Source organism: Harpegnathos saltator, unplaced genomic scaffold (assembly GCF_003227715.2).
Source record: "Harpegnathos saltator strain DR-91 unplaced genomic scaffold, Hsal_v8.6 scaffold8, whole genome shotgun sequence".
NCBI classification, from domain to species: domain Eukaryota; kingdom Metazoa; phylum Arthropoda; class Insecta; order Hymenoptera; family Formicidae; genus Harpegnathos; species Harpegnathos saltator.
The window spans coordinates 1,764,956-1,778,802 of NW_020230648.1; the positions used below are offsets into that span (position 1 = coordinate 1,764,956).

General features: G+C 34.8%; 1 protein-coding gene across 4 annotated transcripts; it reads left to right on the top strand.

The window, feature by feature from the left end:
* Window positions 1-1,094: 1,094 nt before the first annotated feature.
* Window positions 1,095-12,419, top strand: LOC105181952 (bestrophin-4). Of its 4 annotated transcripts, none has more exons than XR_003114175.1 (9): window positions 1,095-1,397; window positions 7,007-7,327; window positions 8,735-9,068; window positions 9,671-9,892; window positions 10,067-10,362; window positions 10,638-10,864; window positions 10,940-11,207; window positions 11,469-11,887; window positions 11,969-12,090. XR_003114175.1 is itself a non-coding variant. In XM_011139041.3 (9 exons), the coding sequence occupies exons 2-9, from the start codon at window positions 5,332-5,334 to the stop codon at window positions 12,413-12,415; spliced, it is 2,058 nt and encodes a 685-aa protein (XP_011137343.1). In that variant the 5' UTR covers window positions 1,225-1,397; window positions 4,034-5,331; the 3' UTR covers window positions 12,416-12,419. The 4 variants fall into 4 exon arrangements, 3 of the variants coding, with proteins under 3 accessions (XP_011137344.1, XP_011137342.1, XP_011137343.1); XM_011139041.3 differs by lacking the exons at window positions 11,469-11,887; window positions 11,969-12,090 and adding exons at window positions 4,034-5,402; window positions 12,097-12,419 and having other exon boundaries at window positions 1,225-1,397; XM_011139042.3 differs by lacking the exon at window positions 11,969-12,090 and having other exon boundaries at window positions 11,469-11,925.
* Window positions 12,420-13,847: the final 1,428 nt, after the last annotated feature.

Genomic DNA, 13,847 nt, shown 5'->3' on the forward strand with positions numbered 1-13,847 from the left:
TGTGCTGGATTGCTTGCTGGGTGAAAATACTGCGTTCTGATTGGTGCATTTCCATCCATCTTCGGAAATGTACCATATGTAATCTTTATTTTCAATTATTATAAAAACTTATTATTTCCCAAACGTTAAAAACATTACAGACGTGTTTCCCAAATAATTTTACGTTAATTAAAAATTAAAAAAAAATTTTCTTTTATTATGTCTGCTAACTTAACGCTTAATTAATTTTTATTAATTACTAATAAACCAATAAACTATTATTTCCCAAACTATGAGACTATGTTCCTAAACTTCCCTAAATGATTCCCAAATGATACAAAAAAAATTTGAAAATCTTCAATTTGTCTGCTAACTTCACGACGGTGAGAAGTCAACTATGGCTGCGTTCCGGTATTCACTGCCAGTACTGAAAATACATAGTATGCGTCACGTATATTATAGATTTTCAGTGCTGGCAGTGAATATCGGAACGCAGCCTATCTGAATTTGCCGATGACACGATGCGTGCAACATCTATACGCGACTCTATTAACTATAGTGCTGTTGGTAATGCTAAATCGTGTGGTAAAAAAATTGGATCACTTACTCGTTTATACCTTGTATATCTGAGACAGCAGTGATTTTGAGTAAAAGATGTTACATTGTCTATATTTTTATAAAAAAAATGTATACTAATGTACGAATGTATTAAAACAGTTGTGAGAATTTGTGAGAATATATTAAAACATTCAGTTGTGACATAGTGAATATTATTTTAAACGCAATTCCAAAATCTTCACTAATAACAGAGTGGATAGATATACACTTTTGTGAATAATATAATTTCTTTCTTTAGCGGATCAGACATTCTTTAATTTTCAAATAATACAATTTCATGCATGGCAGACCTTTATATTTTCATTCAATATAGCCTAACAATGGATCAAACGAATATTTTATTCTTCAATAATACAACTAAATTAACTTAACATTATTAAAATATTGCAAATATATATACATGTTATGTATGTACGTATGAAATTTATCAAATATTAAACAACTATGCAAATTAAAACTAAATTTATTTAGACATGTTTCTCTTTTTCTTTTCGTACGTAGATCGCACATTACCGACAGCAATTTAAAATCACTGACTCATGAGGACGGAGGGGATAGAACGGTTGAGGGTAAAAGAGGAGAGCACGGGGAATGCAGTTAGTGTACAAGTGTACTGCGACGAGTGTCGTTTCAGTATTGGCCAATACTGGCATGATCTTCGATCGTATGGGACGCGGAGGACAAGTTGCCATAAATGTGCAACCGGTCTTGCTTCGATTCGTGATCACACGTGCTGTTTTGTATATTCACGTGTTTTGTGAGGCTGAGAGTGCGCGGATTCATTGGACCAAAATCGCAAGGTACGTGAAACGCAAGCAGCCAACGTTAGGTTTCACCTCGCATCTAGAACCTTTCTTCCTGTCTCTTCTTTGTTCAGCTGACTTCCTGCCGATGCAAAATATACCTTTTATGGGACCTTTTATGTTTCTCTTCTTCCTGCAACATTATCCCTCTTTTTCCCTTCTCTCTCTCTCTCTCTCTCTCTCTCACACTCATGCTCTCTTTCTGAATTTTCTCTTGAATTTTCAATGTTTAGAACACCAATTACAACAGCTAATTACAAGTCATAATTGTATAATTATTATATATATATGATAGCGACGTCGCCAGTTGTGACTCGGACGAGTTAAACGCGAATATAACGTGTATGTCGAATTTTACGATGTGTCTGTGCGATATTAATGACAAACATGCAGACAAGGTCGAAAGGAAGATTTTCTGACATGCGGCACTATTATGCAGCACACGTGTTCAAGTTTCGAGAATTAATGTTTCTCAGTAAAGCTGCATTCAGAAACGTCACCTGAGTGCATTTGTTGTGTTGGAGTGAGAGATACAAAAATGAAGTAAATACAGAGAGAGAAAGAGAGAGAGAGAGAGAGAGAGAGAGAGAGAGAGAGAGAGAGAGAGAGAGAGAGAGAGAAAGAAGCTGAGAAATGTTTCCGAACACATCCGAAGTATCGAGTAAGAGTAAATTATATCGGGTGTATCTGACCACTTGTCCACCTTGATTTTTTTGTAAACGCGACATTTTAGAAAAAAATATTTCAGAGGAAAGTTGTTTGGTTTCAAGAGGAACATAAAACAACTATATCAGTTTGTTTACAGATTGCACCACTTTCGAGATATTCACTGATCATTTCTTTTCTTAAATGGAAATCCCAACTTTTTATTATATCATCTTTTCCTATCAATTAATTTGAACAATTTTTTTCTGAAACATTTTTTTATTTGCCTAATATTTTTTAAGATATTTAAAGAAAATTTGGTAACTTTTTCAACATTTAACTTACGATATCTTGTTAACTGTTTATTGAAAGAAAAAATGGTATTAGACTTTTTTACTCTGTCTCAAGAATATATTGTTACAATAGAGTCCTGATTTTTGACTAATTTGATAATTTTAAGATTTCCAGAAATCAATAAGTTAACAAAAGTTAGGGCATTACTGTAGCAATATATTCTTGAGACTAAATAGAGTAAAAAAGTCTAATACCATTTTTTCTTCCAACAAATAGTTAGCGATATATCGTAAGTTAAATGTTGAAAAAGTTGCCAACTTTTCCTTAAATATCTCAAAAAATATTAGGCAAATATTATAAAAAAATATTTCAGACAAAAATTGTTCAAATTAACTAGGTAGGAAAAGATGATACAATTAGGATTTCCATTTAAGAAAAGTAATGATCAGTGAATATCTCGAAAGTGGTGCAATCTGTGAGCAAACTGATATGATCGTTTTATGTTTCCCTTAAAACCATACAACTTTTCTCTGATACATTTTTTCCTAAAATGTCGCGTTTACAAAATAATCGAGGTGGACAGGTGGTCAGATATCCGGTATATCAATGTTATAACGTCTTACTCATATGTTATACATATATATTGCCTTACATTATTGAGTAGGAAATTATAACATTGATGCAATGTTACTGTCATTGTGGTATTTACTTTGCAGACCTATGATCGAGACAATTCATGGGCGAAGTTAACCTGTAACATGACGTTCGTGCGTTTAAAGTGCATTATAAGACATTCTATTTCGCGCAATTCAGTTGAATTATATTTGCCACGATGTCAAAGGTCATTTTGTTCCGTTATACGTGTTATCCTGAACGTATCGTATTATTATGTCTATAACGAAGCATGTCATTCAAGCCGGTTGATTTTCCGCGTCACTTCCAGATGAATTTCATTAAAAAGTTTCTATCCATCTAACGTAGTGTACCGCGTTAACGTTACCGCATATCAATCGGGCTTTCCACGTAATACTTTCGTGGTACTGTTATATCTTACGATGATGTCACAAGACATACCCAGAAAATTTCGCGTCATGATTCTTCCGAGGGTCGGCCGAGACTGACAGTCGCCGGCGCGACAGACGTCGAGTATACCTTAATATAATATATGACATATTCGAAGTAACGTATCATCGACATAATGATAACGACACGTACACAAAGACAGGCTTTGTAGCACAGAATGCGGAATACGCTCCGAGGAATATAGACGAATTAAAAGAAAGCGAAATGAATTAATTTTGCGAATTGATTAATTGGTTTCCCGCGCGGCGGGATAAAAAACGAATTAAATATTCTTCTTCTTCTGGTTCCGCTTCCTCTTCCTTTTTCCGCTAACGAGATCTACTTCTACGTTTCTATTATACAGGGTGTCCAATTTTAATCTATCACCCCTCGTAACTTTGTAGGGAGCGATCGTAGAACAAAAACAACGTTTCAGACAAAAGTTGTATGATTTCAAGGGGGATATAAAGCAACTGTATCATTTTGTTTACAGATTTTTCGGGAAATTGTCCTATTTTCTGAATTTCGAGATTATAATTTTTTACTGTGTTCTTCACAAAATGATTGTCTTAAAAGAATGAATAAAGAGCGATTCAATAGTGTGCAATGTAATTTCTTTTTCTTTCTTCTAGAGGATGAAAATTCCTTTCAAGGAGATTGCGTGAACAGTATTTCCGAGCTTGACTTGCGCCAACTGTGTGATGAAACGTGTTAACTTTAATTGGGAAAATGAGCAACGCAACACTTGCGGATAAATCATCCGACACACGTTACGATTAGTGCCTTTAAAGTATCTTTGCTATTAACAAAGAACCGTCCATTTTGCAAGATTTCAGATAAAGTTCTATATGTTTGATCCACGGGATTCACTTATGTTTATTCATTGTGAAACTTGGAAAATTTTATTGCAACAACGGCAGGTTGTAACGAGAAAATATTCGAAGCGCATAATTGTCGATAGAGACTAAAATTGATAAGAACAAGTTAAATTGAGCTACGAATGTGATCAAGAGAGATACATTGAGAGAATCCTATGGAGAACATTTCTTAACGACATCTCATTTGTGGAGGACAAATCACAGCGGGTGAAAAATACAATTCAAAGAGGAAAAATAACGGTATTATATATTACGGTATTGGAGAAGAGAGACGATTAATAAGAAGAACGAGAGTTGTATATCTAACAAATTTAAATTTATCTCTGAAATAATATGCCCAGATATACTTGAGATAATAAATTCTCACGAGTCGAATGCAAACACAAGTCCACGAGAATTCGATCGATTACTTGGAAGAAGCTGACATGCGAATTGCTTTGAAACCTATTAAAGAGTGATAAAATAAAAAAAGTATATATACATATATAGAGCAAGATATCAGATCAAGTAATAGATATAACGAACTCGAGCAACACTCACGCGAACGGAACGCACGATATCGCAGAGAGATATCATCGCACAAGACTCTCGATTCTCATCGCGATTCTCTCTCGGTGAAAAAGCGTGAAAAAGAGGAAGAAAAGAAGAAGCTGACTAATAAACGGCTCGAAACAATAGTTTCCTTGACAATATTAATTATCACGAAACATGAAAACGTTCGCTAATCAGAAATAACGCGCCTGCTGATAAGCTTACATAATCGCGGCGAGAGAGACACGGCCTGATAATATACTGGCGATGACCTTGGTATTCTCGGGATCAGTCTCCACGATTGCGCTGCCGAGGAAGCGGAGCCGAAGATGATGATGTCTCAATATAGTTGACGGCATATCATTCGGTCCTGCGTGCGAATCGCGCCCGATTATTGTGAGAAACGATATCGTAACCACTTCCACGGGGGATGTCACGAGGTGTTGGCTAGCAAAAGTGCAGGCTGTACGTGAACAGCTGAGAGTGACACACGTGCTACAGTTACGTGCATCGAATGAAAGATGACAGTTTCTTATACTGCCGAGGTAGCGACTTGCAGGGGTCTTGGGTGCTTTTTAAAGTTGTTGCTCAGGTAATTATTGTTTGGATTTGTATAATGGAAAATTGTAATCGGGGAACTATATATATATATATATGTGTGTGTGTATGGGTTGTGTAATAAGTAATTTAAAATTTGTCAAGTAAAATGAAAAGATTATACATGTGTGTCGTTATAAAGACACCTCCTTTCCTTATTCTTTCTTTAATAATTAAAGGATCAAAGAGATAATTCCCATTAATAAACAAATAATTTTACGAAACAATATATGTATGCGCGGAGGATGGAAAAAGATCATAGACAAAAATGGTACATACATTATTTCAGAAAATTATAGTGACAAAAATAAAAATGTTCTATTTTATCTAAAAATAATCTTTATTGACTCAAAAAATTCCAAATTACTTATTATACAACCTCATAGATTGAGAATGCATTTTTATTTCTTTTCTTCACGAAAGTGGCGTGGCAAAATGTCATTTGACAAGTGCGAGCATTTCGAGATTTCGATATAACTTGAGACGTTATTCGAATCACAATCAAAGTCGTTGGTCACGCGTGTCTTTTCTTTCGATCGTCTTGTTTTTATTTGTCTCGATTTTAATATTATTTGTGTATTTTACTCTCCGCGTCAAGATCATAGCACACAAAGGAAAGTAAACAGCATGCGAATCGATCAGTCACATTCGAGAATTATCGAGAGTAGAGAAATTATGTTGAAATTCTCCACCATGATCGATCGACTCTCTCTCTCTCTCTCTCTAAAAATTGCTTCAATCTCAATGTATATATTTCTCTGTATATTGTGGTTCTAGCATTTGCATGTTTCATTTTCCTCTCTCTTGTTTACTTATTTCCCGGTATGACGTTTCGTTATTATTGCTCGATCTGTCAATTCCAATATATATAGTTTATAATATTTCCCATTATTTTTTTTCATTCACTTCAGTTTTTATGTTTCATCTCTTTTTCTTTTCCGTTTGCGATCAGAGCGCACTTCTATGGCATCCAAACATTACTTATTTATAGGTAATGCTTCATTCTTCTGGTTTATGTATTTTTAAACGCGGTTAACACCTTTTCGCGTTGACGTGACTGTAGAACTAGGTGTCAACGACAATCACGAGTGCGTCTCACATACTTGAAAATAGTCTCGCGTATTACATTGGAACATCTCCAATCTTGAACACAGCTGACGAGCAGCTCCAATGTGCTTGCGCAAAAACATGGCGCGCTACGTCACTCAAAATCGACATATTCCAAATGCAATGTCGCTTTATTCGTATGAAGGAAATGTGTCAAGATATAGTCTCCGTGGAACAGGATTATCGACTTTCGGCTCGATAACACACACACACATACGAGTAACGTTATCGCGTTCGTTACCGCGATAGAAGTTTATGTCAGGAGTGTGCCTCTGTTGTTCCGTCAGATCTTTAAAATTTAAACTGCACACTGCTATCTTATAATCGTCATCATTTTCGTCATACTTGACGAGTGCGAGTTGCGGTTCCTTGATTTAATACGGATCATTCGTTAAGAGGCTATCTCAGATAGTAGTCATTGTTCTACCATGCCGAACACTGTTTATTCTTCTTCTGATGAGCTGATTTACGAGCGGCGACGATCTGTTTCAGATGGAGGGCGAGTATCTATAAACTCGTCTGGCTTGATCTTGCACTCTATCTCTCTATTTATTATACCTTGTCCGGCATCTATCGTTTGGTATTGGATGATAAGCAAAAGAAGATTTTCGAAGCTGTGGTGGCGTACTGCAACGAGTACAGCAACTTGATACCACTGTCGTTTGTCTTGGGCTTCTATGTCAGTATAGTCATGACTAGATGGTGGAATCAATATATGGCGATACCATGGCCCGATTCCATCGCGGTCTTCGTATCGGCTAGTATACATGGAAACGACGAACGCGGCCGTCTGATGCGTCGGACAATTCTTAGGTATTGCACAATGTGTAAAGTTGTCACGTTGTAGATATAATTCACACTCCATGAAATTAATGTTGGAAAACAGAATAAGTTCTGTATTCCACTCATCGACATACGAATATCCAAACACAGCATGTATCGTTAAAAAGCGCACAGAAAGAGATAAACATCAAGACTAAAACAGTAAGAAAATATGTTGTTCAAGTATGATCAATTATTCTTGAGTTGCAAGAAGAATAGTCGACTGTGGTTGGTTAATTTGCTTATTTTATACGAATAATTTGAGAAAGCCGTAGTAAAATATTAAAATGTCGCAATTTTTCCCTTACCGCTAATTAGACTTTTTCCTCGCAGAATGCTTTGTTCAAAATTATTGTATCAATGATTCCATTTTCGTTTTTCCTTCACAGTCATAAAACGTAAACTCGATTTATTTTTCGTTTCACCACTTATATATACACTGCTCAAAAGAATTATGGCATAGATAATTTATTGCTGAAAATTGGCCAACTTTGACTGGCGATTACTTCGAAAAATTATTACGAAAAATTATTGTAGACTAATGATTTTTTTTTTCAAAATGAAGCTTGAAGTCTCTACTTTAAGAATGTATCTTCATTTTTTATATGCGATGCACTCCTACCCCTGTAACCTCTGACATCTTAGGGCATGCTTGGCATACTGAAAATTGCAAAGTTTAACGGAATGCACGGACGTGGACAATTTTTTTTCGGAGACGCCGTTTGCATCGTCGTAAAGTTCAAATTTTCCCCTTCAATTTGAAAAAAAAATGGAGTCGCTACAATTTTTCAATTTTCAGTCAAACTTTACAATTTTCAGTACACCAAACATGCCCTCAGATGTCAGGGGTTACAGGGGTAGGGGTGCATCGCATGCAAAAAATTGGAGATACATTCTTAAAGTAGAGACTTCAAGCTTCATTTTGAAAAAAAAAAAAAAAAAAAAAAAAAAATCATTAGTCTACAATAATTTTTCGCGAAGTAATCGCCAGTCAAAGTTGGCCAATTTTCGGCAATAAATTATCTATGCCATATATATATATATAATTCTTTTGAGCAGTATATATTTAAGTCACTGGTAGTTTATTAGTTGTTAATCAATCCCTGATTAATTAATTATTGCTTGGTTACTTATGTGATATATTATAAATCAAAATCAAAAAGAATTTTAACGATAGGAGATATAAGCTTTTTTATCCTTATCACATATCTCATTAAAATAAAATGATTTTAAATTCGTCTGATTATAGACAACACAACACACACACACACACACAATTCTATACTTTCATCTTATAATTATATTCATTATTTGAGATAACATTTATGAATGAATGGATAAATCTACAGGCAAAGAGTATATTTTTTCTTAATAAATAGAAGTAAATTCTATTCCCAGGTACGTTTGTGTCTGTCTAACTGTAGTACTCACGAACGTTTCGCCACGAGTGAAGAAGAGATTTCCTACTATGGAGCATTTCGTCGAATCTGGATTGTTGCTAGAAAGTGAGCTCTCAATATTCAAAAATCTGAATGCAAAATTCCCCAAACCCAGCAAACATTGGATGCCGATAGTTTGGGCGTCGAGCATTGTGACTCGCGCTAGGAAAGAAGGTCGAATACGCGATGATTTTGCGATGAAAACCCTCATAGATGAACTCAATCATTTTCGTGGAAAGTGCGGCAGTATTTCCCAATATGACACGATCAGTGTCCCCCTAGTTTATACTCAGGTAAACATATGATATATTGGCCTAAATGTTGAAGATTAATATCGAGAAAAAGATATCTGCATATTTTATGTAAAATTTAACAGTTAAAAATGCACGATGTCCATTCTGAATTCGTCTTGCCGACCGATGCGAAGTTGACATCTCACTTTTTAGAACTGCAACTCAAGTTTTAACTCAGTTTTAGAGTGATAGACATACATTGCTTCGAGGAATAAAAATCTTAAAATTTCGAACAATGTAGAGCAGAGTATCCAGTTTCATTAACTATTTTGAAATAATTTTTGAATCTTGCCACTCTGGCATCTCAACACAAAAGTAAAGTATGAGATGCACATAGTTCTAGTCAATCTTATTAACATCTTTTCAATAGTTTTCCGATAATTCTAACATCTGTGATACATTATATTAGGGAAGTTTTGGCCTTCATCGATTAATTAATCTTTATATCTTAACATACATTTATATCACATAATAAGAACAAAATATAAAGTGTTAGCAATACTAGTCGACATTTTGACATTTGTCCGATGGTTTTCGAATAGTTCTAACGTTTTCAAATTCGTCCCGTTACAAATTGTAAGTAATATGGCTCTTCATTACAGGTGGTAACGTTGGCCGTTTATACGTACTTTCTTACCAGTGTGATAGGTCGTCAGGCCGTTCAAGACGCGGCCGTAAGTATTGACCTGTACTTTCCAGTATTTGCAACTTTGCAGTTCTTTTTCTATATGGGTTGGTTAAAAGTGGCCGAAACATTGATCAATCCGTTTGGCGAAGATGACGATGATTTTGAAGTGAATTGGTTAATCGATCGCAATTTGCAAGTAAGACTTACTCATAGAAAGTTGAAAATTAGAAGTGAAATTCGTCCAAATATGTAGACAGAGATTAGCTTGATATCCGTTAGGATTAACGACAGAACTTGTCCAAAGGAAAATATTTGCACAATGAAACGATAATAATTGATGATATGGACAGTAAATCTTTTCTCCTTCAAGGTGAGTTATTTAATTGTTGATGAGATGCATCATGAACATCCCGAGCTCATACGTGATCAATATTGGGACGAGATATTCCCCATGGAACTACCATATACAGCTGCGGCTCAGCCTTTCCGTGAAGAACATCCGCAACCATCAACAGCCAGGATACAGTTGTCCGCAGCACAACAAGAGCTGCAACCGTCATCGGTTAAGATTGACGAAATGTTGGCAGATTATCCTAAATTCCATTCAGATATCGCCGATGATGCTGCATCAGGGATACATTTCACTGCGAGAGGCAAAATGTCGCGGTAAGCGCGACGATAATTTAATTCGAACATTTCTCGAAAAACTGAATCGTCTCTTGGTTATTATATTTTACACACGGGACGCGATTCTCAGTCACCACTTAATTTAGTGCACAGTAACTTGTATCTTATAACATTACTTGAGTCCACTTGTATCTTATAACACTAGATTATTGTGAGTTTAATCAAAGATTTGTTTTGCACAATTTCGTTGAGTTACTGATATCATGGCAGAACGCTTCGAGTGTAAATGTTAAAATTCTACTTCTTTGTACTAGGAGTACTAGCAGAGTGAGTACTCGGGATCGTACGCTTAGCGGAGGTTCAACTTCCAGCAATTTGGGCGGTTCGCTCACTAGAATAAACAGCGTAACTAGTGTACTTAAGCGATTCTTTAGTAGGGAAGATAGACCAGATGGAATTACTATGACTGATATTAAAACTCCGGGAAAGATTCCAAGTTCGAGTTCCACAATTTCTGATGTTCTTGTTGCAGTAGATAGACGTAAGGATCGCGTCAAAAATCAACGATAATTGAGGATTGTTGATAAAGTAAAACATAATAGAAATACTATTGCAGCAGGTGCAGGGGGTTCCATGAGGATAGGTGTCATCGAGGAAGTAGACGAGCAGATAACGTTAACTTCAATGAAGCACGATAGTAAACCCCATGTACAAAGCATATTCGCACAAGGTCCACCACCAGCAAGTGCTCCTGTCGATGTTCCCGGCAGTGAACGATCTCGCATGCGCGACATGTTTCCCAGAAGCGCATCTGTGGGAGGGAACATAGTTTCAAGTGATAATTCAGATTACAGAACTGCGCACGAAAAGCGGAAAAGCATTAGGTAATGCAATAACAAGTTTGTGTTTGATATGATGGAAATATACTGTTTTGAAAGAAAGGTATAGAAAATTTGAAAAAGTGAGATAACTCCCTGAAAAGTTAATATCGAAATCCGAATATCGTGGTAATCTCCCGAGATACTTCGCATTGGTTCTTGTTAATTTTTATTTGATTCTTTTTTGATAATGTATCTAATAGTCTATAGATTATTTTTAATATTTCTATCTTAAATTTTAACTATCAAATAACTGCCTAATTACAGTACCAGCTCAAAGCACATTGAAAACTGATATTCATCAGAAGAAGGTGATGCTCTCTATTTTGTAAGATTGGAAAGGAATGGTCTTTTTTTTGAGCTGCTACCAAACAACCAAACGATTGATTCGAACAACCCAACAAATTTTAACTATATTCAATTTTCACACATTAAATATAATTTAAATTGTGTTGTTTGTTCAACTTTAATGGAATTCAACTTTTAACGGAGACCGAATTTTTTATTATTCGGCATATTCTTCAGATATTGCTTCATCGGATTCTCACTTATTTCGTCTTATATAAGGCAGTTTTTCTAATATACGACTTCGCAATGTTGAGGAAGTGTAATTCATCGATAACTTCATTCATTCTAAGAGCAAAGACTTCTTTTATCCATTTTTTGCCTGAAAGATGGCACAAAAAGTAAGTAGATAATGCAGACAAATATTTTGATTACAAATACTATGTCATTTATAATAATATTAATAAAAGACATTGCCTTAGAAAACGATGGAAACTTTTGCATATCCCTAATATATCAAAACAGAATCAAGCATTTTTTCGGCAAGTTAAGCATTAAGATTAAACGTTTTAATTAGTATCTAATTTCATTAAAATAAGTTCGATTTTAGGAGACAAAAATCTACACATTCGGTGGAATCGAGCATTATCAACGAGCCGACGACCAGTTACAACAGTAATTTAAGCAACGACGACCTTCCTAGCACTGCGAGCTCCTCATGTTCTAGCGGCAACAACGCGACCGAATTCACAAAATTGAAGACCGAGAGGAAAGAAAAGCGACGTATCCGTAAACTCACTCGAAGTGCGAGTGCAATAGATGATCAAGCGCATCCTGTCAACATTGAAGCTCTTTTCCTCACGGACTTGACGGCAGCATCACGACCAGCCCCAATGAATATCGAAGAGGACACAGACTATCTATTATAGGAAATAATAGACGTATTGCGTCATATTGATAATATGAATTTCAATCGTTCCACTAACTTATTAAATTTGTGATTTCGTGATCCCTAAGCAAATTTGCACTCCTCACATATTGTAATTGCAACTGACTATGTAAGCTCACTATGTGAGCTTTATGTGTTCCATCAAGAAATCAAGTTAAAATAGAAGCAACTCATGATATATCACAGTCACATAAACAATACATCTTTTTACATATTTTCTGCGTACTTATGTGATAATATCTGATGAGATGAAAAGCCTATTATTGTTGTTGTCAGTTCAGCCAGGTTGGTGATGATGATGAATATTATTTATACATAAGCTAATTTCGAGATAATTAACAATTGGTAGATATTTGACATTCCTGCTAAGTCAGTGGGGCACTTATAACTTCAGCTACAACAATTAATATAGAAATGTTTTTACATGAATATTGCGAATAAATATATGATAATAGAGCTGTTGCAACGTGATAGTAAAAATTTTTAGTTTTGCAAAGGCTGTTGATAAGTGAGGAAAGTAGAAAATCTCATATATTTTAGATGGCTTATATGTAGCAAATATGTTATTAACATCAATTGTTATAATTAATATATCATCATTGTACATACATATTTCTAAAATTATCATATAAGCTCGAAGGCCATAAGATAAAATGCAAAAGGTGCTATATGCAGAAGCAAAAATTTGTTATTGCTCACTCAGTATACTTCATTAAGTCAGCTTTATACAACAATAATATAAAAATTAATCTGCATTGCTTTTACAGATTTGTGAAAAGCATAAACCATGCTGAATAACAGATAGTTTTGTATATATGGAAATTTTTATTCAATTTTCATTGTGCATAAAGTTGATTTTGATGTTTTCTTTTAGTATTCTTGTTGTTTATAGATTTTATAGAATTACACACAAACAACTTGACTATTACTGTTTACTTTTGACTAACATTCCACCTTTACACGGTTTGTTATTGTGCTCGCGAATAAGCCATTTGTTTTGCAGTATTATTAAAATATTTTCGATAAAATGTTTGAAACAAAATTATCCATATATAAATATATATAATCATATGATATCATGTAATGATATCATCTACATATAAATTTATCTCATTATCTGAACATATAATTTATATTTGCAGATAAAAGAGCTGTTGAATGAAAAGAGGAAATTTATATATGGGTAATTTTTTCTCGAGTTTTCTTTCCTCAGTGGAATTTTATAATTATAAGAGTTCCCTTTGATATTCCGATAAGTTATATCACGAAGGACAATATTGTCCTTTGTCTTCAAGTGAACACATCATCATTTGCAATTTTTTACTTCACTTTAAGATTGTTGATTTACAATACAGTACAATTTTTTAATTGTTAATCTTTGTGAGATTTATATGCATTTCTTATGAGACAGC